This window comes from Hippoglossus hippoglossus, chromosome 13, assembly GCF_009819705.1.
Source record: "Hippoglossus hippoglossus isolate fHipHip1 chromosome 13, fHipHip1.pri, whole genome shotgun sequence".
In the NCBI taxonomy this organism is placed as follows: Eukaryota; Metazoa; Chordata; class Actinopteri; order Pleuronectiformes; family Pleuronectidae; genus Hippoglossus; species Hippoglossus hippoglossus.
In genome coordinates this window covers 25701079-25728133 of record NC_047163.1, presented here as the reverse complement: position 1 = coordinate 25728133, position 27055 = coordinate 25701079, and the positions used below count along the sequence as shown (strand labels likewise).

General features: G+C 42.2%; 1 protein-coding gene across 1 annotated transcript in view; it reads right to left on the bottom strand.

Moving 5' to 3' along the window:
- The window catches only part of LOC117772727 (calsyntenin-2-like), a 257015-nt gene that overhangs the window by 150692 nt on the left and 79268 nt on the right, over nt 1-27055 (bottom strand). The window contains exon 2 of the mRNA XM_034604094.1: nt 6604-6726. Within this exon, the coding sequence (XP_034459985.1) occupies nt 6604-6726 (123 nt within the window). The remainder of the gene's footprint in view (nt 1-6603; nt 6727-27055) is intronic.

Here is a 27055-nt window from a genome sequence, read left to right as displayed (position 1 = left end):
CAAAGACTATTTCCCTCATCTGTGTGGTTCAGTGAGGAGGCAGATTGTATTTCAGTACTTCATTAATAAATGAGTATGTGAACAATAGCAAAGTGATGGCTCCATTGTCTTGAAGCCAAAGACTAAAGCACTCAGAATGCCAGAAGCAGCGCCGTCATTACGCCGCCTGTGCTCTTCAGCTCAAAATCTGAAATAAATTTGTGTGAATTAACATTATCGCTGATTAAAATTGTGCTTGAGTTAAATTTAATCTATGATTTGTTTACAATTGGCGCCTCAAACAATGTAAAAAAAAATGGACATCATTTAATTGAAATATTCCAAAGAGAACAAGCTGTCGACTATGTGAGAAAATGATGCATCTGCTGTGGGCTGGTTGAGTCTTGGGGAGGAGAGAGGACGTCACTCTCAACCTTGAAAGCAATGAAATCTGGCAGGTGAAAATGATTTGGGCTGAGATGAAAAAAGGGAAAGAGGGGAGGAAGTGAGTCCTTGTTCTCGGTCAGAATACAAGCAAAATGACTAATAAGCAAGAGCTGGATTGCGGTGGGAGGAAAGCCTGAACAGATAGCACGCACGGATTAGAGGAATCTGACAGTGGTGGAAAGAGTTTTTTTTTTTTTTTTCCTTCCTGCAAAATTATTTGAATCTGTTACTTTTTAATCATGGTTTAAAGCAACAGCTTTGAAGTGGGGGATTTAGAGGGAATTGAGACGGCGGTACCTGTTGAAAAAACTGTTGCCTTATTAAAAGCAGCCCCCTGGCCCCTCCAGTTTTTCTTTTAAAACTCATTTCACAAGCTTTAAAAGGCATTAAAGGGTCTTCTATCAGAAAGCTCCTTCTTTAATTTCACATCTGTATTTTTCCGTTGTGACAGGCCTCTGTGAAAGTGACTTGTAGTTTCCATTTATACAGTCTGACAAAGGATGAGTTTATTTTTGACTTAACATTCATCGATCACGATGGAGAATGGGAGAGAATTTAACTGCTGGACGCTGAGTTTAAACACTGTGACAGCTTAACTTCAACAGGTAACTGATTCACAGAGCTGTGTCCTGAAATTCCCTTTATCATATTAACACAGACTGTTTGATTTAACTTGTCAACACATGCATGTGTTAAAATTGACAATGTAGTAAGACAATGAATCAAGGGAGACACTGACTGTATCCTCAACCTTTATCCTCTCTACTCCCGATGCAATTTCTCTCTCTTTAACACATTAATTCCAGCTCAGAGTCACACACATATTATTTCACCTTTCAAAGAAACCCTTTCCAATCTCTCCTGCTAATAAACGCATTGCAGTGTTCATTCCTTCCCACATACCACTGTATTGAGCTCACTGCTACTGTGCTAATGAGATACTTTTCATAATTAGCTTGAGATCTGTTAACCAATCAGACAGGCAGCGAGCGGCTAATTAATTAGATTAGATTAGCCAGGCTCTATGTTTACTCATGTCTATTTACCTTGTGTTATAGTGAATGACTATATGATATCGCCTGCTGTTTGGAGCAATTGGGAAACTGTTGGATTCGCAGAAGAAAGCCAAGGTCAGAGATAATTGATTTTTATTAATGCCTTGAGAGGTGCAGTTTTGTGATGCAGTAAAATTAGAATTCAGAAACATTGTTTGCTCAGACACCAGACAAGAGCAGGAGCAGGCTGATTCCTGCAGCCTGTCAGAGCACACACACAAAATGAAAAGTAAGTGCTCCCTTATTCAGAGTTGGAGAAAAGGCAAACCGCATACGACACATCCGAGACAACAGAGAGGGTTTGACATGATTTATGCAGCATGAATGAGTGTGTGTGGCAGACAGAGGTTTAGGGAACCTGTCTTACCTACCTGTGCTGAAGATTGAGCAGCAAATGCGCTCGCGGGTCACTGGTGAGACTTTAGCGTGGCGTTCAAACAAAAGCCGCAGGGCTTTGGGGGGCAGTGAAAGTGACAGATATACACAGGAATTGTATGTAATGCCAGGAGAAAATGTGTGGGTTTCAGTGTCTGTGTTTTGCCGGCAACACAAAAGAGGAAGTGACTGGCAACCAACTAACCTGTGTCACATAACGGTGGTTAGCACAGCATTTGCCCATTAAACTTGCTTCACCTATCACTTTAGAAGCCAATTCAGTAAAGTGGTATAACTCTTTTATAAAAGCCACTTCAGCTTAATAACCTACATGTTATCCACACTGTGGAATTAAGAACCCACAGGGCCACTTAAAAAGGCAAAGTGAATAACAGAATGTTCTTAGCATTTCTTCGTTCTTAGTTCTTAGCATCACAACAGAATAGTTTTGACTTCACAGATTAGACATTTGGGTAATACCTGTTGTACATTAGGAGTGACCTATATTATTACAACAAAAAAAACTGCCTCCAAACCATTCACACTTTCATTGACACCAATTAAGAGTCTCCACTAACCCACAATCTGCATGTCTTTGAACTGTGGGAGAACCAAGAGAAAACCCACACAGTCACAGAGCTGGGATTTGAACCTGAAACAATCTTGCTGTAAGGCGACAACCATTCTGCCCTCAGAATTCTTTTGCTTGTCCTGATGTTTACACTCGGGATGAAAAGCCTGCTATCATATATAGAAGGACAAATTGCTTAAATGTGAAGATAATAGCACAGTCTTTTGGACAGTCTGTCGAGGGGGGGCATTCATGGTGTTACACTTGTTTGTGCAAACCAAAAGTGATGGAAATAGTTGTGTAAAGAATAAATACAGAAGGCTTGGGAGGCAAGTTAAACCCCACATCTAGCTTCTCTGCTCCACACACCAGGTCAGTGGCAGTGACTGTCAGACTGTTTGAACATTCAAAAAGCACTTGCTGCTTAGGGTTGAGGTAATTGGGTGGATGGGCGTCTCATACTGGACCGTTCAGAAACAGCACCATTAAACCTAATCTAGGGTTCTGCTTTTGTCCATTAGTCCAGTACACTCTGTAAAATGACAGGTTTGTTTCTATATACTTAAGGCCATTACCTATCATCACTCTGGGATTTTTCCAGCAGAGCTATTGGAACACTAAGGGCAATTACTGCAGTTTTGTTGTACAATAGAGACATTTGGGTTTAGGATCAAAAGATGAATATGAGAATCCAGTTGAGAATTTCAGCTTTTATTTCCTGGTATTTACGCCTAGGCTTTTCACAATGCACTTGGCCTGGGGCTAACAGCTCCCTTAGCCCAAGGCCTTCATACTGGTACAGCCCTGGCACATTCCAAAGTGAGATAACCCCAACTTTAGCCTAAGGCTGACTGGCCCTGCTCCAGAGCAGCCTTAGTTTAGAGTGTGCAGGGCAATGCCCCGGAAGTGAACTAAACACAGGGCTAAAAGATACATGTGTTTCTTTTTGGTCTTTTCTTTCACGTTGGTACAGACAACCCGTGGACTCATGAGTTCAAGATTGAGAAGAAGATAGAGTTATTTTTCAGCTGCTGAGTGGTCTGCATCTTGTGGTGTGGGCTCTATGTATCTGAACTCGACACCTTTTTCAAATGGTGGATTCGGATTCCTTCGCCCCTGCCCTGAGGACGGTCAGTGCTGCTGTTTTTCTTCACAGCTCTCACAATGATCAACTTATCAGCTGCTGCCATTTTCCTCCTTGTTCGACCTGTTCAATGTCTGTTGCTCAGTACAACAGTAGTTTCATTCTTTTTCAGGAGATTCCAAATTGTTGTATTGGTGTTGCCCAGTGTTTGTGAAATGGCTCTGATCAATTTTCTCTTTTCTCAGCTACAAAATGACTTGTTTTCCTCCCATTTAAAGCTGTCTGGTCTTCATGTTGTTTCATCCTTTTGAACAACAAATTCTTCACAGGAGAAACTAGAGGCTAGAAGACATTCGGTGCTACTGTCTTTCAGTACAGATTGGCTTGGCCTTACCAGTAGTTTTGGAGGGACCAGTACATGTCACTGAAATGGAAAAACTCTGTGTTGATGACTTACTTCATGCAGGCACTTGTGAACTAATACAATTATATGTTGTGAAAGACTTGACACATATGCTTCTGACAAGATATGTTCAAACACGTGCAACTCATGAATAAAAATAGTAGGTGTACCAAGAAGCTAAAGATGTGCACAAAAAGTTTATTTTCTAGCCTATGGCTGTTTGTATCACCTACCTTTTGCATTTTCTGTTTTGTTTCTTAAAGGAAGACAACTGCAGTTTGTCAGACAGAGGCATGCGTTCATGCATAAAACAATAAGTATATCTAAACCTGTGCTTTTCACTCTTTCTGACAAGCTGTCCATGTGCTTTTGAAGTCGTGAGCTGCTGTAACGACACAGTGGTGGCCGATGTCTTAGCCAGCTGTCAGGCTCAGCAGAGCCACATCTCCTGTTGTTCCAGACCAGTGAGTGTGGTGACGGTCGCACCCTGCTCAGCAGTCCGAGGCGATTACTGGACAAGCTTGGAGTGATGTAAAAGACGAGCACGGAAAAGAGGTGGGCTTATTGGTATTTGTCTGCTGAATTAAACTGGATCGTGAGCTGCTTTCAGGTTAACACAGATGGAAAAAGTCTGTTTTCAAATCATGCATATTTACAAATATTCAGCTCTAAAATATTTGGCGGACATCCTGTACATGTGCATAAAAATCACCTTGCTAAAATGTGTACAGTTTTATCTGTTGAAGCAGGTGGTTATTTTATGAGCTACTAAATGAATATCTGTGTATTTACTGTTCTTGCCGTCACCCATTGAGCAGCATGACCACAGTGAGTCAGACATCACTTGTAATTAAAACCTGGCTGGCCTAATAAATGAGGCTTAACAGCGACCTGAGCACGGCCCTGCCACTTTGCCCCATTCGTTTGGTGGAGGAGGGCAGGATTCGCCTCAGCTAATTACTGGACAACTGTTGCTGGCCTGATCTGTACCTGTCTGGTTGTGGAGCACTGTTTTGGAAGGGGGAGAAAAAGAGGCGGATTGGTGCAGTGTGAATTTTTACTCTGAATGACAATCAACGCTCGTTAACCAATTATGAATCTCTATTCTGCGTGTATATGCCTTCTGATTTCTGTTTCTATTTGGACCAATCACATTTGACCAGGCTATGGTTGCGCGCAGTAGTGGGAGCTGAAGAGGCAGAAAACCTTGACTGAAATGCATCTGCTGTCAGACGACAGCCAATGGGCTCCTAGATTGAATGATGATTACTAACTATTAATGACAAGATCAAACCATTATACTGTATAATGGTGGAGTGTCTCAGCCATACGGAAATACCAATGCAATGTTTTTTTTACAAGGAGTTCATTTTCACAGCAGAATAAAGAGTCGAAAATATAGATTTACTCATCATCACACACCTGCAGTGCTTCTTTACACACAGACACACACACACAGACACACACACACACCATATACACACCATAATTGTCAGTTTTTAGCATCTTAGGCAGGCAGATGTCAGTGTGCCTGTTTCTGTGACAGGCATCACTCTGGCTATCATGACACTAAATTGCGTACATGATACACAAAAGAGTGCACAGGCGCACTTGTATCAGTCTGTGGGAAGTGGTGATTAGAGGAAACACGAGAGTGGCAATGAGACCTGATAGATACAGCAGGAAAAGACGACTGAGTCTGCAGGCCAGAGCGGTGATGTTAATGTTCTTGTTTATTATTAATTTTGTGAAAAAATCTCTTACAGCTACCTCACCCAGAAGAAGCAAGAAAGTGCATGTGTTCTGGCTGCTGTGTGTGTTTCTTGTTGTGTGGCTGTCTATTGAGAGCCAGAGGACATATGCTGGTCAGCCAGCTACCCTCCTTACTGTCTCATCATTTTCTCTGTTTCTCCCTGTAGGGTGGCCATTATAGTGAGTCCCCTCAGGCCATGCCACAGCACACACACACACACACACTCACTCACACACACTATAGCAAACAATGAAAAATCTTTTAGCAAGCATACACACATGCAAGCTTGCACGCTCACACACACAAACGCTTTTCCTCTCCATCCATCCATCGATCCAGCCCAGCTCGAGGGCCTCGGTGAGTGGGCTCCAGCCCTGTGCTGCAGCCCCATGCTAGGGCCTTGGCCACATTAGCAGCCTAGCGGGAGATTGGCTGGTTGTGCTCGCCAACAGCCTCCAGCTAACGTCCTCCCACAAGAGCTGGCACCCTTTAGATGAGCTGGAATGGTCACAAAGTGGGAAGAATCTAATCCGGTTTGACTCCTCTGCAGTGTCCTCAGCCACCATGGGCCTTATTTGTGCCACTTTCCACTCCAAATAAATATGAAATATGAGTCCTGTATGTCATGTGTGCTTCGTGGGAATTATTGGATTAAATGGTTGCAGCGCAGGGCAGCAACACTGTAAAAAAAAAAGCTGTGATGCAGCTGTTATGTTACATGAAGCCAGTATAAGCTCCTTCACCGTGATATCACACCACATCACATAAATGGTTTAAATCCTTCGTGTAAGTACATCCTGCAGCTATGCTTACCTGAGCGGATTAACACCTACATAATTGTGAACTGCCTTCACTTGGTCTAAGTTATTCTGCCTTTACCTCTGCTGCTACGTCCATGCTCTGGTTCACAACCATTAGTTTTAAGATGTACTATACCTGCATAGGGGATGGGAGCATCTTTGTCCAGGGCCACCAGAGGAGGATCCAGCAGAACGATGTCAGTGTTTTCAGTGATCACTCCGTGGTATGATGTCTCAATCCACGGCTTGTGTTTGTTCACTGTGGAGACAGAACGCAGAGTGTGAGATGTCGGTGAAACACTTCACCTACAACAGAAGTGTCAGTCTTGACACGCTGCAGACACACATCTTCAATTGCAGTTTACCTTAAAAAGCCGTCCACAGGTAAAAAAAATTACCTTTGAAGCGAACACACAGACAACTACAGTGTACAGCCCCAACACTACATGCACATTTTAATCTGTTCTTGGCAAAGCTCATCCAGCCTTGGTTACTTCAACACATTGGTATTATGCTAATCTCCCCTGCAACCTCTTTCTTTCTTTCTGTTTTCTTCTTTCAAACGTTCCCTGCAGGTTTCAAAGCACATTGCCATGCTTGATCAATGACCACTACTGTGCTGCCAGCGGAAAACTGTATCCAAGGCAGAGTCAAAACAAAGTTCATGAGCTGAGGGCCAGATTAAGAGCTCTAATTGATTAACGGCCCCCTGGGCTTTGTGCGAAACCATGCCGACCCAACTTGCCATTTCTTTCCCATCTCACAGAGAAAAGGAAGAAGGGGAGGAAAAACAACTGAAGTCCTTTTCAGGGCTTTTTTTTATCATAGAAAAACATGTTTGGAATTTAATTTTGTCTGCTTTTTAAAGTTCAAGTTCAAGTTGATTGATTGACAATTACACAATGCAAGGCTGTCGTTTAAGGTCTCCTGAGAAGCACTGCGATTGTATGCCTCAGCCAACCAGTGCAGTTTCTGTGTACATACTTCTACAAACTTTTCCCCAGATATATATGAGGTCACTGTGACCTTTGACCGCTGAAACGTAATCACTTTATCTAAAAACCTTTGTCCAGGTGACAACAGTGTTGAGATACCACATTCAAGAGGCCAAAAAACATGTTCCTGAGGCCACCGTGACTTTGACCTCCAAGCACCAAAATCTCAGTCAGTTCATCTTTGAGTCCGAGTGAATATTTGTACCAAATTTGAAGACATTCCCTTAGGCTGATCATTAGATATCATGTTCAAGAAAAACATAAACATACTTCAAGAGGCCGCAGTGACCTTGACCTTTGGCTACCAAAATGAAATCCAAGTTAAAGTGAATGTTTTACCGAATGTGAGAGAATTCCCTTGAGGTGTTCTGAAAATATTGCATTCACAAGCTTAAAAATGTGCTTTATGAGGTCACCTTGACCTTTGACCTTTGACCACCAAAATCGAATCAGTTCCTTCTTGAGTCCAAGTTTTATATTAATACCAAATTTGAAGAAAGTCCCTCAAGGCATTCTTGAAATATCGTGTTCATGGCCTGCGCAAAGGCATAAAAAGCACAACACACAATTTAAAGAGGAATGGAGCACATGAGCAACAATTACTCTCCATTCAACGAGAGGCAGGGAAAGAATGAGAACTCTTTGTACGTGCTAATCGAGCAGACATTGTTGCAGACTACTTCAATTATTCACTGAATGCCAGTAAGAGGCTCTTGGCCGTTCTGAAGATGTGTTTTTTTCCGAACAACCCAAACAGAGAAAAAACGAAAACAAGACTTCGTGGTCTTTTAAAGTTTACACCAAAAGAACACATCTGTCGCTATTGTGAAAGATGTGCAGCTACATTTAATTTGATTTTCATTATTTCCACACAACCTGATGTACTGTTTTCACTCAAATGTGATTAGGAAGTACAACATGACTTCTAAAGAGCGAGTAACAAGTGAGTAACATCAGCCGTACTTGTTGCAGATGGGGAGTAGGTGCAGTTCCCAGGGGATGCATGAAAAGATCATTCGTAGAAATATGTGTTTATTGATATACTTGTGTTTAGAGGGAAAACATGCTTCCAAATATAGCACCAACTAAATTAGTGTAATATTCTCAATATACTCAAATAAACTGTCACAATGTCTTGTAGGCAATATATCTTTAAGGCTCATAAAATGAATGTACAATGTCCAAGTGAGCTCATGAGAGAATACTGCAGGAAAGTGTTGTTGGCATTTCTAACACATGACAAATGCAAAATCTAAAGGAAAAAAACTAAAAAACGTATTCAAATATTTCAGGATAAAAGGAAGATGCACTTGGAGAGCATTTGACAAGAAGCGCTGACGACAGTGTTGATCTACTGTAAACACAAACATGATTTCTACATTGGAATTCTACGTATGTCATGCCTCCTCCATGCTGTACTGAGACACTACCCCTCACCTGAATTTACAGACCTGGTGCATCCATCACATGTGACAGGCAAACTCCAGATATTTTCTGGAGTTCATGTCTAAAAACAGCTCAAGTTAGCAGCTAATTATAGGTAAAATAGTCAGCTACAACTAAAGTTACATTAAAGCCAGTGTTGTTTCTCTTCCTTTTTGGAAATGGCAACTGTCAACATTACGATATTGAATTGATAAATGCAACACATGTAGTCTGAAGGTTCAGTTACTGCCATTTATAGTGTTAGGAAAATGTAGTGGATATCAAACTTGATAAAACTGACAGAAAACTGGTATGAAAACTTGACATCCACTTAAAATTCAACTGAAAGAAACACATTTAGAACATGTCCGATGGTTTTCGAGAAAAAGGAAAACAAACGATTACTCTGTGAGGTTTATATAACAACAGCAACATACAGGAAATGTATGGAAAAGCCTGAAGATATTGTGGAACAGATCATGGACCAAACTTCATTGTTTAGTAATTATGTTTTTGAGGACTCTGGGTTGCATCAAGAAGTGAATGAGACCTGGGGGAAACACGCTGCACTCCAGAGATGCATATTCATGAGTGTCAGCCCAGAAAGCATGGCTAACGGCCCTGATACAGTCAGAGGAGATCATTTACAGGGGAAGAGAGATAGGAGCCCATTAGTCTATTAGGACGTGATAAATATGCATGAGTTTGCTGCAACAGTGAGGGGTAAAATGATGCTGGATCTCAACTTTAAATGCCAAACCATGTCACTTTGAGAATGAATAGCTTGCTGATGCTGCTGTACAGGAATTTCAAGGAGAAAACATGATGTGTGTGCGTCATCCCTGCCAAAGAGAGATAAACCTGTCGAAAATGGATCTTCTGGGCGTATTTTGTCGAGGATGTTGTGATGCAGACACGCAACAATTAGCACACTGGTGCTTAATCCAGATTTGGCTTTAGAACAAGACACCCAAACACTTTTTCTCGAAAGCCATCAACTCTGTCAGCAGGCAACTTGAAGTGTGCTATCAGAAAGAAAAAAATCAAAAGCAGAAACATTTTTAGTAGAGGGAAAAAGCTAATCTGGTGCACTTACTTTGGACATGTACACAATCCCAATAAATGTGTAATACAGGGTATAACACGACCCGAGCTCAATGCTTGACAGCTAATGAGGAAACTGGAGAATTGGAGGCACTTGTGCTCCGCTACATATTCAGTCTTGTTGCAGCTTAGGAGCCCTCTTGACCTCTAAATCCTCGACGCCTTATTGCTGCTCACCATCACTACTTAGCAGTGTCAGGCTGATCTAAATGCTCTGCTCTCAGCAGTAACCAGAACCTTCCACTGTCGGAGGGCAACATGATCCTGCTGCAGAGCCTCGTTACAGCGCAAAAAATGAAGCTTTCTCGCGTCATAAGAAACACAACATATAACATATGGCAGACAACCGAACATCACAAGTTATTCTGATTGTCCGGTGACCTTTATGATACCACAAGTGAATACGATCGAGTGCATCTTCCCATCAGGCAGCGTGGGCAAGCTACGGTGTTAATGACATCGCAAACCATCGCCGGTCTCCCTGTCTGTGTGTATGTGTGTGGGATGGAATGTTTTTTTTCGCCAGGAGTGATGAGGACATTAAAAGAGCATCCACCTTCAGTAATCGCTGCATTTTCTCGATGGAGTGCCACCTACATGTCAACGCCGATCCCCCCCCCCCAAACCCACAGCCGCGGCTCATGCAATCACAGGTAGGAAAGACATTGCTGACGGCGAGCTAATGGCATGGGGCCTGTGTACTGACAGCATGAGACATGCTCCTGCAGAGTCATTATCACAAAATGGATGGATATGTGCCACTCTTCTTGCAAATAATGTGGCCTATCATAGGTCAAAGATGTGTGAAGAGGAGGGCGGGTGTAAGGATATGAGCCAGACCATCAGTTCCAGAGATTCCAAGGGGAAACACTGCATGGCCACTTCAACTAAACACATCTAATCTAATAGTCGATATGAGGGAAACATGGCATCACACACACACACACACACACACATTCACTGTCTGCATCATTTCACTTGGCAGATGGAGTCAGAGAGAAAAAATTCTCAGAGTTGCTCTCTGTGCTAAAAGTCTTTACGTCTCGGTGGTAACAACACACACCCAATGAGAAGATTTGTCCTTTTGACATTTTGATTGAACCGTGCAGTGCTCATCTACGACTCAGCCTCTAGGCTTCGCACAGCCGCTAATAGGATGTGTGCTTAAAGTCAGCAAACACATGCACACACACGCACGCACAGACAGAGTAAAGGCCTGCACTTCACTCCAAGTGACCCCAATTTTTAAAGGCAAACACCTTCATTGGCTACTAACAGCCCTCAGTAAATGGCATGAGATAACCCCTGTTTGTGAATGAAGGGAGGTCGACTCACCGGCATCTTATGAGAAGTTGCGGCTGTTTGGCCCGAAGATGACGGGCTCGGACAAAAGGACTTTTAACATCTTAAGGACAGAGCTGAAAAACAACACACTATTTTCCCTGTTATGTGTTTAACAAGCAGAGGAAATCTGCTCCAATGCGATTATAGTGTTTTCATATTTGGTCCTGAGCTAGGATTTAAATGCCATGACCTTTAGCGATGTGTGGCACTGGGGTAAAGCAGCTTGATGAATTTTGTTAACTGGCGTAAAGGCAGACGAGACAAAATGATTTGACTTCAGAAAGTATCTGTCAGAACGCCCATAATCTTATTTTACCCTCTAACTTTACGTTTCTGTGATTCCAACTTTTACCACCATCAGCTACTCTATATTCTCTGCTCTAGCAAGTGAATTAATAAAACCTATTACACATATGTTTCAGTAATGATCACTTCATTGAAATTGTGTCTTTTCACAAATGAGTGGCGTAAAGGCCACTGAACCATTTTTGTTCTTCAAATCAATTTAATTACAGGGTTTGAGGCATTCAGTTATCACCTCTGTCCAGGCTAATATAATCAGGTTGTGTGACAGCAGAAAGGTGAGCGCTGGCACTCAACTGCCCTTTACTGCTCGCTGCAGGTCAGCCGACTATCTACCGCCACCATTTCACTCTCAATTAAACCAAGAGTCGTGGATTTAACTTGAGGCTCTGAGCATGGCAGAGGCGCTGTATTGGCTGATTAATCCCTGACAGGCCGACGGTGGGCCAGCATAACTGTGCTGACCGGGGCCACCTCTAAACGGTTGGGGGCTGCAATCTGAACAGGTCCCAGGGGGACAAAACTGACCTGCAGACTCGTAATAATAGGGCAAAGCAATGTGAGTTGGAACTGCAGGATTCCAAAAATATTTCACTTTTGCATATTCTAAGTGTTCATCATGCACCCTTTTTTTAAGAGAACTTCAATGTGGCACGACAAACTAATGGCCCATGTTCTGTGTTATTCGAACAGACCTATGTTAACATACACGGTTTAGCACCGTCTTTTCATTGGACAATGGAGAACTTTGTGTTAATGGGACCAATTGTTCACAATGTATGCAGCACTTGATATTTGATATTGTTCCTATATGACATTTTTCAGAATTATCAAAATCATTTTTTATAAATTTTGATCATAATGGACTATAAATTCTATGTACAGAGTTTTGTGTGGATTATCCTCGCAGCCTAGGAACACTTGAAAAGAGCATGCTTTGAATCAGGGAGTGTGCACCAAAGGTTTTTGAATGGGGGAATTATGGCCAGAACGCCTGTACCGTGATTGTAGACGTAAAGGTGTAAACTGCAAAACCACTTTTACCAACTGAAAAATAATAAGAGGGCTTGGAAAGCTAAAACAGCTGAACAAATATATTACGGACGCCAGCACTGCTCGTACTGGGAGCCACGCTTCGCATGCTTGGACTCATACTTCGGGCCCTAATTAAAATGAAATTTGTAGGAAATTAAACTCTGATTGATAAGGTCAACAAAAGGGGCCGTGATGAATACATCAGCATAATGAAAAGTAAACGTAGCAGAGACAGTCCGCCATCACTGCAACCAACAGGCAATTACAAGCTGCGAGCTCATGCCAGTTCGGGGAGGCTCAGAGATGTCCATCAACGAGTCACTGCAAATTATTGAGAAACATCCCTCTGCCTACATTGAGCTGCGTGTCTCAGCTCTCTTTTTTTCTTTCCACTCAACCACTTCATCGTTGCAGTGATCCGTGTCTTCTCTGAACCTTGGAGATCTTTGCAAACTTTAATCTTCCTTACACCCGGTGCACTGGCTTCATGCTTCACAGAGTAAACTGATGGCAGCCATGTGCCAGGAGAGGACTTCATCAAATATAAAAGCCTCTAAGTAGATACACATGGGTCCTCGAGTTGCTAACACTGATTTTGGTTTTAGATCAGATAGATTAGAGCAACACATGAACCTAATAATACTGACCCTACACGGTGCATGAAGTTTTTATTTTGACTGCTTATTTAATGGAATATATTAACTATATAAAAAAGCTTCATGGATATTAAATATGCAGTTGTGATTTACTGTTGCACTCATAAGTATTGCAGCATCATCGAGCATGGGTTTTGTTCTGCTATTCACTTGACACCTAATATATTTACTTGTTCTCCTTTCCCCACGTTTTACATTACATGACCAGAAATAACAAAGAAGTCGGGGTTTTCCCTCAATCAGATAAATTGTGGGAAGTTTAAAAGAACAGGATCAGATTTTTGAATCAAGTAGAGGCAGAGCAACAGCAAAGATAGATTGCAATACAGTGGAAACCGCTTATAGTTATCATGTTTGTCCCGGGCCAAATTATTAAGCGGTTGATTACTATAACTAAATTGCTTAGCTTCTGTATGATAATCCTGGAACTTGAGGGAAAGGTATCAGCGTTTTTAAGATAAGGACGATACCACATTGCGCATCCGCGTATATACACACACGCACACAGACTCCGCAGCACACTTTTCTCTCTCAGCTGACGTGTCTGACTTGCTACAGTTTAAACATTGTTTTGTGTCATCGGACACATGTGTAAACTCAAACTGGGTAACGGTCCAAACATGTATGAAAAAGCCCAAAATGACCACTGTAAACAGATTACTTGATCACCATAACCAAATAAAAATAATTTTAACTGCATTTGTATAGGAATGATTCTGTCCGGAGCTTTTTGATATATACGGTTGATCAGTATATCTGTGATCACTGTATCCACTGTAATAAGAAATGAAAACATGGCGTATTATGTCAATAACTTTACTCACACTAAGGCAGAATCTTAGAAGCAGATTAGGAGTCATGCCGTCACACCAATGTTTAAAAAAGAAGAAAAGCGAAGATCAAACCACAACAGATGCCGAACACAAGTGAGTTCATTACTCAGTCAGCGCATACAGCAGAGAAAACTGTGTTCCTGCCAGAACACCTGGGTCACACTGAAGCCGCCCCTCCACAGTCCCTCTCAGACGCCGACACCCTGACCTCTGCTGTGTTTGATACAGAGCTCCGTCTGCTCCTCTCTCATCTCAGAACAATGTCTGGACTGGAGACGCAATGGAAATCTTACTTTCTCACTTTCATGCCATTGAAAAAAAAAAACACACACACACACCTCATGTCTTCCTCTGGGATACAATTGAAAATCTTGTCCTGGCCTGGAAATAATTCACCTGCTGCTCCCTGTTTGACATTTCATTTGGATTTAGTTTGGTGAGACTATGAGCTGTTCGGAGGCCTGGGCAGTGTGAGATGAAGCAGGATCACATCGTGCTTTTTGGAATTTTTAGACTCACCCTGCATTAGTGTGTGTAAGTCTGTCGACGTGTAAAACCTAAAATATAAGCCTGTGTGTGTGGGCATGCTGTATTTATGGCCTATGGCAGGTTGTGTATGCTGGCTGTGATTCAAGGGTGTCTCGCCTGATGCGTGTGTGTGTGTGTGTGTGTGTGTGTGTGAGCCCCACAGAGTCTGAGACCAACAAAACCAAAAGCAGTGAGTGCAGACGCCACCGGTAAAGAAAACACACAAACAGCTAAGCTTGAAGGTTTGTAGATGAGCAGTAAAAACTCCTAAAGGTTCACTCATGGTTTTGCCAACAAGTCCTCCAACCTGAATGACCATATAGGTTGTGTGTCCGCAGGAGTGTCTCCTGTGTGTACTGCACCTTCACCATCATGGTTACAATAAATCACAAGCTTAGATGTAGACACAAAATTGACAAACCAGTGGCGGATCTAGGATTTTTCTCAATCAGGGGGCAAAAAAGGGCCCACAATTTACAGAGGGCCCAATCATATGTCTAACATCCATGTACAACTCCTGATTCATTAAGGTGCACATTGAAGTCATACTTTTAGCTTCATAGCTTTGGGCAAATCTTAACAAATAGCCATATCTATTGTTAGTATTGTTAGTAAGTAGTAGTAGTTTATAAAATAAAAGTAAAACTGACATGACGGGGTGCAATCGTTTTTCAGCTCAGGCCATTGTCCCCCTGGTCCTGGACCCTGGATGCGCCCCTGGGACAAACAGACTTTATCATTCTTTATACTGCCTCACCAGACTCGATCCTTCGCCACTGTCATCATGACTTCTGCCACTAGAGGTCACCTACCAATAAAATGTAACGGGGTTGTAATAAACTGCAGGACAGACAAACTGCAGACGTGTCTTTAAAGGGAGGACAGTTTCAGTTCTTCACTCCACACAAAGGGGAGGCGAGCGCTGCCACACACATCAACGTCCAGCTTTGTTTGCACCTCACTGAACATCGACATTTGTTTTTGTTTTGTTTTGGCATTTCTCTCCTTTCTACCTCTCCACGCTGTCCCTGCAGCAAAACGATAAAGCCCACACAAAGGTCAGGCTTTTATCATGAGTTTGTTTTGCATCCACCTTGGCTGAAGTGCACCCCCCCCCCCCCCCCCCCGTCTGTGGAGTGAGAATACAAGAGCGGCGATGAGCTGGAGAAAGAGAGGAGAGTGGGGGGGTTGGGGGGTGGGGAGACAAGCGCTGTACAAATTGTCGGAATTTGTGTGGCGGTGCAGTGCGACTGTGTGTGTTGCCTCTCTTGCAGATGGGGACTTATTAACCTGCAGAGATGGGGGGGGGGGGGGGGGGGGGGGGGTAATGGCTGACTGCACAGTCACTGTTCGCCCCGACGCCCACTGGCCTATGTAACAGTGAGATAAACAGAGAGGGAGACAGATGCAAGAGTGGTATGTATTATGTTTCACACACACACACACAGAAACTAAATGCATCCATCCAAATGACCAGAAGTGGATGTATAGGATCTGAAAATGCTTTTGGTGCCATTACCATCATGACCCCTCTTCATCAAATGGCCTCACAGTCACAAATGTTCCCTCAGTGTGTCGTTTCAGTGCCATTAGCCTGCCGCATTCTGTATGTGCAATTTCAGATGCGGCATTTACAGCTTCCTGCCTTTTTCACACACTCGTGCGCTGGGAGCATATCAAGAGATACACCTACACGGCAAAGTACAGCCAGAGTTTGAAAAGCTATAATAAAACATGAGACAGTACAGGAGATGAAGGAAACTGGTTTGTTCTCTTTTTGTGTACTATTCTACGGAATGAGTGCAATTTATTGTGAAAGCTATTGTGGCATTGCCTGTGTGAAGTGCCATATTAATCTAATTTCATTAATCTCGTGTTCCAGTTAGCAGATTTCTATCCAACCCAGTTTCATTGTAAAGCTGTCAGGACACATCAGTTCGTCAGCATGTGGAACTTCATCCACATCTGTTGATGTTTTTTGTTTGTAATAGGTTCTGGCTTGGACTCTGGCTCAGGAGAATAACATCACCATTGTTAATCTTGCCTGCCTCAGCTTTGTAATCAGGACTGTGGCCTTTTCTTTCCAGATAAACAGCCGTCAAAGATACTGTCTCCAGACGTATTTGAAGAGCAACTTCAGCCAGTCTAATACGACTGCTTGCACAAAAGTCCCTCAGTGTGTATGTGGGGACACTGACTCTTTTGCCATTTACAGTATTTTACAACCGACAGTGAGTTCCAACATCTGGTGGGGCGTTACTCTTTAAATATCAGGATAAAGTGAGATGTGTTTTTTTTTTTGTGAATAAGTTGCCTGTCTGATCCACCTGCATCCTGGTGTGATTTTATCAGCTGCTATGATTCGAGAGGCCTGTGACATTTACCAAGGGCAGACTAACAGGAGAGTATGTCAGAGATTACACTGATGCCCTTGTTCTATTTATTTGGGGGCAGTGAAGGTAACACTGTGTGATAGCATTATTTGAATGTTTGTTCTTATGTTTTCTCAGATGGTAATATGTCCTTAATTCTCTTTTGCAGAAACGGCATCGGATGTGCATGCACCCTTATCTTTGCCATTCGTTTTAAATGATGTCGTATATTTTATTTGTTGTCTTTGATTTTAGATTTTTCAATTACATAATTTGCTGCCTTTGATTATGGAATTGTTTTTATTTGTCCTTCTTATAAAGCACCGAACTGCTGTTTTGAAGGGTGCCATACAAATCAAGTTATAATTATTATTTTTCATTTTGTTTTTAAGTGAAGAGATTAACAATATGTAGAAAATCCTGATTATAAAATGGGCACAGTTTGATTCTCCTGCTGATTCAAGTCACATTGACTCTCTCTTGCTGTTAGGAGTCTCTTGTATGCAGGTGGCCTACAGTGTGCACTGTGGGAGTGTGCTGGAGAACAAGGAGTCAGTGGAACCAGACGGCCTCTCAAGTCTTTCTGATCCCTGCAGAATTTAGTTTTGGCCGGTGTAAGCGGCGTCTTAGGCCAGCTGCGAAACAGGGGGTAGTAAACACATTGAGCAAATAAAGGTATCTGTGGTGTAATCCTTTTAGAATGGGGTCTTACAGAGCACACAAAGGTGCACTATGCACAGTAAGCTGGTTAAAGAAATGTGCCAGTGTGTGTGTGTGTGTGTGTGATGTCAGGGAGCACTGCTACGTAGATGACACACTTAACACATAACAGCATGACCTTGGGAACAATTTGTCCTTGTGTCTGCTTTTATATAGATTTAACTAGATTGATTCGTTTCTTTTTCCTTTTTTCTATTGATCTTTACATTTTTTTTTAACTTTCAGTCTCTTCTGCATCCTCTTTCATCACTCAAATACATCCAATCAAAAGCTCTTTTTTATCTGGTCAGTCACTCTTTTCATCTTTCATCATGAACACATCCGCTTTTGCTCCCACACACACACGGACACACATGCACATGCACATACACATACACCCTTAGTTCTCCAGCACTTAGTCCCCAGCACTTCTAAGCCTGTGTTCGTGATTCATCCTGGCAGTCCATTCAATTTTGCCTCTCTCTATCTTTCTCATATCACTCTGAAAATCAGAGGCAAGAGGGCAAGGAGATGTGATGAGAGGAAGAAGGTATCCCTTCTGGGGCTGTCTCTGGCCCCATGTTGCACACACATACAATACACGCATGCACTCACACACACAAACACACACACACACTGCTTATCATCCTGCAGGGATGGGAGAAAAAGAGAGGCAGCCGGCAAACTAACCCTTGTAATTTCTCCTCCTTCTGCACTGCCACTTATCTCCCAAAACAAAAAGAGAATTCACAAGAGAGCCATGGAAGAAAAGGAGTGAGGGGTGGGGGGTCACCGGAGGAAATAAGTTCCAATATAATGATGGTGGGATTTGTGGAATACACCAGATGTGCTACTTTTAACAGTGGTGATGTCAGTGCATAAAAGCAAGAGAGCAACGTTGGGAAAGACAGGTCACATGTTGAGTGATGAGAGCAAGGACACAAACACATTTGACGTGTCCCTTCAGATTATTGAATAAGACGGACATTTTTTCATTGTCTGTGTCTGACAGTTTGCAGCTGTCCACTGTTGTTGAGGCTGGTTGGTGAAAAGCAATGCAGTCGATAAATGTCTGCTTTGTCTGAAACCACTCAAATATCTGGACAAATCAGAAATAGAGTGATGGACACATATTATTTTAGTCATTTGCAAGTTATATATTGATAAGAAATGTGTTAGATATGATGAAGTAGACAGTTGACTGATTTTGGGAGGTGCATTACAGTCGTGCTTGTACTTATAGGTCTAAGGTACGGTGAAAGTGCTACATATTTAAAGCAGCAGAGGTCTGGTTAATAGAAAGACTGGGGAATACTGTATATTAGCAGTTATAAGTGGCTATAAATCCCCCCTCCTTCATGTTAGTGTATGGGACATGGGCCAGACTAAAAATAAAAGATGTGTCAAATAAACTTTTCTCAAAATTTTAGGTAGTTTTATCACACTGATGTTTGTTCAATTGTTAATTTTGTTGGTAAATTTGTATTTACATTTTTTTTTTCTTCTAAAATTGGTTAGAATGAGCTGTTCGTCCCTGTGTTAAAGCTCCGGGGCTAGTTCAGAATTATTCCTTGTCATTAATGAGTCCTCCTCAAACAGTTCTACAATATACTGTCACTTTTAATGGTTTGTGTGAGTTTTTTTATAACCAGTCTATGGTGCAGAGTGAAGTTACAAATGTTGTGTTCATCCTACCTGGTTTATCTGTATTGAATATGTTATAGTCAACATTGTAGTTCACAGGCCCATTGGTGGAAGACATTGAGAGAAAAGTGTGAGTTATCCATGACCTTCCGAGTCAGACAGTCTGCCTCTACATAGGAGCTAGTCAATAAGGAAAGACCTAGCAGTGAGAAGTAGTGAGCCAGGTAGAGGTTAGTTCAACAATTAGAATTTACTGCACACATTAAAAGAAAGAAGAAAAAAAACAGATACAGACAACATTGAAAAACTTGTCTCTAGTCAAAGATACAGACAAACAGACACCAGGCGTTGGAGTTATTTTCATGGAAAAACAGAGTTTAGGGGGGGTAGGAGCTGCAGCCCTGACTGTGAACTGTGAGAGCCCGGAAGGCAGCCATGTAGATGAAACGGAATGTTTCATGTACACGCCCCCCCCCCCCCCACATCTCACACGCATTAACACTGATGCAGCAGCCAATCGAGCTTGGCGGTTGGATATGCTCTGGACATGTCTGACATACTAACAAGTACTTTCCTGTCTGAAGGAGATTGGGGCAGGAGGAGAGGTTTCACCTCCCAGAAGACTAATCAAGGAGGTGCACGTGAAAGAAGAGGAACACTTGTGTGCACATGAGTGGGATTCTTCGTGCTGCATGTTGTAGGCTGTGGCCTTAACAGTGGTAGAGGAGGCTTCATGGACAGCAGACAGTTAAAACATAATAACAGACACTCACAGTCCGCGCTGCAGAGCACGCTCATATTAACCAGAACTTCTGACAAACGCGTTTACCTCCCACTGACCATCGCTCCTCATTTTATGGTCTACGTCTGCACCCTGATTCCAATCTATTGTATTTGGCACTTGCACAAGTGACAAAGCAATCAGGCATCCAAAAAAACTATGTTTTTGTGCATTACAATATCCTCTTAACCTCTTTTAAACCCAGCCAATGTTATAAGTGGCTCTTTTTTTTTTTGCAATTATACTGAAGAGAATGAGGGCAAAGGACAGGGGAAAAAAACACTGTTTATTGCACATAATTTCCTGAAAAGTTGTGCATTGTTGTTTTTGTCCAGGAAATTAAATCAGGTGGAAAACACATGGGGGTTTAATTGATTAATCCCAGCATCTGTTTGTTATGTACAGTAGGCACTAAGAGAATACAATACAATACTACAATGTAAAATAAGCTCCCACCATCACACAGCACCGAGACGGAAGAATGTTCTCCGAGCATTGCCGCATTATCCCTCCGACCCCTCAGTCCTGTCTTATTTAGCCTTAAGAGCTATGTCTTTTACCAGTGGAGCTGGTAAATAAAAAAAACAAATTGCTGGTGGCCAGAAATGGAAAAACGATGACTGGTGAGTAATAGGAGAGCCGGCAGTATGTATGAAGGAAGTGATTTGGGCTCTTATTGTTGCTCTGCACTGTGTTGGTAGCCTTGACTCGAAAATGAAGAGACTCATCAGCGGCCCGTAGAGTAACAATCCCCCTCACAGCCAAAAAACACACACACACACACACACTCAGAGCTGAGAAAGAACCCACACTGAGTCAAACACAGACACGCGCTGATGAGGATATGTATAAGTAAACCCTGTTTAAAACTGCAACCAATTGTCAGTACCTTCAGCCATGAAGATGAAATAAGTGATGGTTTCAGAAGAGCAATGCAGCACGGAAGAGGAGACATCCTTGGCGGGTTCAATGATTGGTTTCCTCATGTCATCTCTCTGGATAATAGCCATTGTCCCGCAGCTATGAGGCCAGATGTGCAAAAACACACCCACACAGAAATACTGCAAAAGAGCCGTGCATCTGAAGAAAGACAAACTCAGATCATGCAAAACCACGTCCAATCAAACAAACACACACTCACAAACACATTAGATCCAAGTAAATGTGTTACAGCGGAAGGTTAAGCAAGAGCATTATCATTTGAAAAAGAAAACTCAGTGAGATGCAAAAGCGTTCCAAAAATAGGAAGCAAAGAGATAAAGGGGATGTGAGAAGAAATAAAAAGGAATTCAAAAGTAATTAAAACAACAAGATAAAAATATTAATTATTTGAATCAAACGTTAACGATATTAGCACTTTTAGGTACAATCGTTGTTGGTGGGCTGTTCCAAATTCCATCAGTGAAAAGAAAACTCGTTCAGGAATAAAATGTAACCGATTAATATCAATAACACTAATTTCATTCAAGTTAAACTCTCTGAGTATGAAATAAATTCTACATTTGTTTATCCATTTTTCTCTAATCGAGATGTTGTACTTTGGAGATAACACTTTCACTTAATTAATAAATCCTGTTATTTTCTTATATTACTGTAGTTTTGATCATCATTTCTATCGGTTAAAGTAACATCAAACTCAAAGTTATTACTGAGATCTAGAAACATGCCGCCAGTGTGATGAGTCTTAAACTCATACTCACGAGTAGCAGCTGCTGAACACAGACCAACAGCCGCTCACTAGTTAAGTTGAACTTTGAGACTTTGGAGGGGGCATTGGCTGATGCTCCCCTCCTTCGATCTCATTTTTCTGTGGGAATTGTAAACTTTGTGGATCATATTGTGGAAATGCAGTTGTGCAGGCAGAGCAGAAATGCTTGCTTGTCAGTATGGTGTTGTGCCAACGTGATGAATGATGAATGAATTCTGAGTTTAAATAAACGCCATAGTTAAGGTATAAAATGTAAACCTGGGGGTTGGGAGACAAACCTAAAGGAGTAGCCATTAGCTGAAGCAAATCATGCTCAAACTCGATGTCACCCAATGATTTAACCTTGTCAGGCCTCAAAAAATATCCAAATGAAACAAAGAGGAAGACCCATCTAAACCAGTGTCTGGAGGAGAAACACAAAGTTAGTGAACTGGATATGTCCATATAAGTGCAGCTTGTTCACACTGAACCAGGAGACCGAGGTGTGAAGTCTGTAGATGTATAGCAGACAGGTGGGCTGACCTGGGAGTCGGTTTCAAACTTGTATGATGCCTTCGTTACTTTCCCTTCCTGACCTCTGTTTACCAGTGTTGCTGCATTCCCACGTCCCAGCTGCTGAATCAGTGAGTGCAGCTACTATTGTTACCGACAAAAATGATAAGCAAAAACTACACACCCGGGGTGAAATAAGCCATCCTACAGATAAGCAAGATTATAACAGACAAACACAGACGATCATGAGTAGCTGCAGACTGTCTGCGCTCTCAATCGGGGATTTGACGGTTTCCAGTCAGGGAGAAGCGGAGCTGTGGATATGCAGGGGATTAGCAGGTGAGAGCAAACAGACTTAAGATGCTGCTTTTCTTTGCACTCTCAGAGCAGCTCCACATGAGGCTCTTTGTCCCACATGATGAGCGGTTGGCCAGCTCAGAGGACAATCATTTCTGACCCACTGATTGGGTGGATGAGGCAGACAGGGGGACAGATGCAGTCAGCCTGTCAGCCTTTTAGACCACAACAGTATCCATCTATACAGCCATGGAAGAAAAACATCATATTTACTTTATAAAGGAAACCCATCAGACAGAAAGCTTCTACCCACAGTCCTCTTGGTGGCCTTGTTGACAGCGCCGATCTGACTCAAACTTTCTTTTGAAGAGCTTCCGCATGATTGATCTCACGGCACTCCGAGAGAAACTGAAAGCCGGAGAATTGTACCAATGTCCTCACCCTGACTGGTACTACTCAATACATTTGTCACAGATTTGTCTGGACTCTTTCCCTCTCTGCATCATTTAGTTTTTTCCACAAAATTACTTCATGGCTGTTGGATCTGCCATGTGTGTAATTTGACCTAAAACCACTTGTCACACCAAGGACGCACACAATTTAATTTATCAATGGCTCATAACAGCGAATTTGCTCTTCTCTCAAACCCTCTCTGAAACAATGATGTTCCAGCTGCAGCTTAGCAATAGTAGCCGTACGTGGCAGGGCTGTCGAGCTCCATGTGCCACTGTGATGTTCATGGAACAGTAGTAAGACCAATGTTCTGTATATAAAGCAGTTGGTAATGTGATGCTGGTTTTAATCCCATGATGACAGTTACTTCCAAAGCCAAGCGGCACATCATTAACTAGCCATACTGCACATGGAGTAGTTTTTAGGTTTGCGCTATACATATTTTTCTGTACAGGCCTTTCTGTTTGGCAGGCTGAACAAATGCTACCACTGAAAAAACCTTGAAAAAGGTCATGTCAGTAATCATACTCCAGCCCTAATATCTCCAATCCATAGCTTCTCAACCTAATTGCAGTTATTTTCCCATGACACAGATGTAGGAGTAATTTCATTCAAATAGCGATAGTTTATTGAAAATGTTTTCTTTGCTTAAAAAAGCTGAAATGCTCTCGTAAATTTGATAACCTCTATTAATTTGCATCCGGTGAAGTCCGGAAAATAACCGGCGCCTCACTCTGTGGGACAAAACAGAGACCAAAAGGTGAATCACAATTTATTTTAGGTAAGAACTCATTAAAAGGGAACACATGAGTCTGTGCAGAGAAAACAAAATCTCAAAATAACCATAAAGATGGATGCATCCTTCTTGTGGCACAGCAGTGAGAGCCCAGCATGTTCTTTATCATCCACGGTATATGGAAAATGTCGGAGCTGAGAGTCTGGATCTACTGGGTTCAAGGCTCAGCTGAAGACATACACATTCCTTACAATACTGCGACTGTACAGTAATCAACTGTAGAACGCCTGTGTCGTCAAGTGTGTGATAAATTGAGCTCAATACCACAAGGGAAGAGAAACCTATTCTGCTGTAATCAGCCCAAATGAAATTTGGTTATGAAAAATGACTTTAATCTCGAGCCAGACTAATGTGCACAGCCATGCGCAGCACAACGCTTTGGTTTGGTGAGATTACAGCCGGACCTGCAAAACTTGTTCTCGTAGCTGTGGAAGTGAGAGAGCACAGCAGAGCAGAGGGAGGGGGTGGGTGTTTATAGAGGTGGTCAGGTTGAACCAATCGGCAACCAGGACCTGTGATCAAACTATGCTGCCCTTAAGTTTAGACAGCAGCCGAATCCTGAGCTTTATGGGCGATGTTTTGAAAAGTCCCAGAGTGAACAGGGTGAGCAGCTTCGTTCTTTCATACAGACAAGTGCTGCTGTATGAGAATCTTATCTGAAGAGAGGCTATGAAATCTTAATCGTAAATCCACCACATATAATACTGTATCTGACTTAGTAAAGTTAGAGGGAGGATAAACATAAGACTCAAAATAAAGAGTTAACCCAGTATATATACCCAAGTATAGTTTTCTATTAGTGACAATTCCAACATAGATGTTCAGTTAAAAAAAAAATTCCGACAAGCTCTTGTGTTCTGTTTCTTTCTATGACTTCAAATTAAGTACAAATGTGTGAATATTTAGAAATTTTAAAAAGTTCAGGTGTTTGATCTACACATTCTCATAGCAAGTCTTCAAGCTCTAACATTTTGCAACATATTTCCCTTCATACTGTAACTTGAAGGTGGTTCTTATTTAAAGCCCGACAATTATACTATCAGTATTTTTTGTGTTACTTGACCAAACCAAACTGTGATTGTTCCATAACCATACTTCCATGTTGATTGTAGACTTTTTATCTCCACCAAGGAGGTTATGTTTTCATCTGTTTATTTGTCCGAAGCAGGATAACGCAAAAACTACTGTGGACAGATTACCATGACAATTGGCGGAGGGATGTTAAATCGGTCAGGGGAGAACCTGATCTGGATCAGGGCTTGTTAACTATTTTCGTTTATTTCAACTATCAAATCTTCATGGACCTTGATGAAACAAGTCAGTGTGTATAATTTGGTGCAAATCCAAATAAAAATCTGGAACAAGTCAATTTAAATTGTAGTTTCATAAGGGAACTGTTGGGCCTTGGCAGTGGTATGTTCTGTCTGAGTGCCCTTCTAGTTTCTTTACGAGTCTGAGTTGGACAAATGAAGTTTTTCCGTGAATTACATTTTTTAGTACAATTTGACTGCAGCATAACTGGAAAACGCTGACAAGGACTCACTAGAGGACATTTCACATCAAAGATGACTAATTTTAAAAATATACACTGAATTTGTTTAATTCTGACCACTGGAGCCTCAAATTACCTTCAGATAAACTTCTGACAACATTATTGCAAGAAATTAGGATTTTGGATTGGCTGCTATCACTTACATTGAAAGCACATCAGGGATCTTTTAAGTCAGTAAACTGTTTAATTGTCCACACACGCGCCTTTTGATTTCTACACAGATGTGAAAATGTGGCCATCGATCCTTTAAGCTTTTTCAAAAAGGCAAAGTTTAAGATTTTGAGTGTATTAAGCTTATAGACAGCATTACTTAAGCTGCTTTCAGACATGCACTGAACTCCGGACAATCTCCTAATAACCTCCAGAGGAGCTGGATGTGAGAATGCAAAAATCAGATTGCGAGGCTCCCAGCTTTCTCTGGGAGTTTCTCCTGCCAGCACCATAATAAAAACTCTGGATAATGTCTGATGAGCACATGTGAACAAACAGCAGGATATCTTTGGGCAGGAGAAAGGCAATCACTTGAAAATGTCAAGGCCCAATTGGGTGGACATTCTGCGGAGTTCGAGTCTCAAAGACACATGAGTGAAACAACATCACAGCATGACAACCTTGTTGTCCTGCAGTGACCTCATACTGAATTTCAACCCAAACCTCTGCCTAACTCCTATGACAATGTTTACAGTGGTGCCTATAACCAGAGAGAGCACGCTGATGACCTCACCCCTCGCTGTGTAGTATCTATCACACACTGCTGTGACATGACTTAGCTCGATCTATCGGCAGCTCTCCAACCACTTTTACAGCCACTGCCATTACACAGTTCGCACACTAGATCCCATGCTTGACACGTGTGCTCCCATCCCTAGAGTGCAGACTCGCGTCCATCAGTATTCCAGGTGAGGTCTGGGCCCTATGAATATTTGAGTTGCTCACAGATTCGCCAGTGAGTGCAGCGTAAGGATGCTGGCTGCAGTTCAAAGGCCTCTTAGCATCAAAAGGCACACAGAGCTGAAGCATTTTCAGAGGAAAAGGGGGAGACAAGGGGAAGCAACAGCAGGTTGCAGAGGGGGGAAGGTGCCGGAACGCTACATTAATAGGACACTAAAGCAAAATGGAAATGGTGCTAGCTTTCTCCCCTGCGTGTGTGTTTTGTCTCTCATCTGTGAATGAATCACACCAAAGCTCTTGGAGGTGTAAATAACAAAAGGGAATAGATCTTATTGGCAGGCGGATCAAGATTTACCCTAAGTCAGCACAGTCATTGCTGGGATTGCATTCAGTGGTTAATATTCATCCATCATCTTTGAGCCCGAGCGCTGATCCATAGTCAGATCAGGTGGTTCAGGTTAATGTGAATATGATGATCAGATTCAGTCAGTCAGAGGTTCCAGCTCAGCACGCCTCATCTGTAAAACTGGATAAATATCAACTACTGTGTTCATGGTTCAGACTGCTGGAGTGGTGCATCTGTTCATATCAAACACATGCAGAAGGTGTGGTTAGTCTTCCCTCTGCCACATTCAGGCACACACTTACACACACACACACACTGTGACAGAGATTCTGGG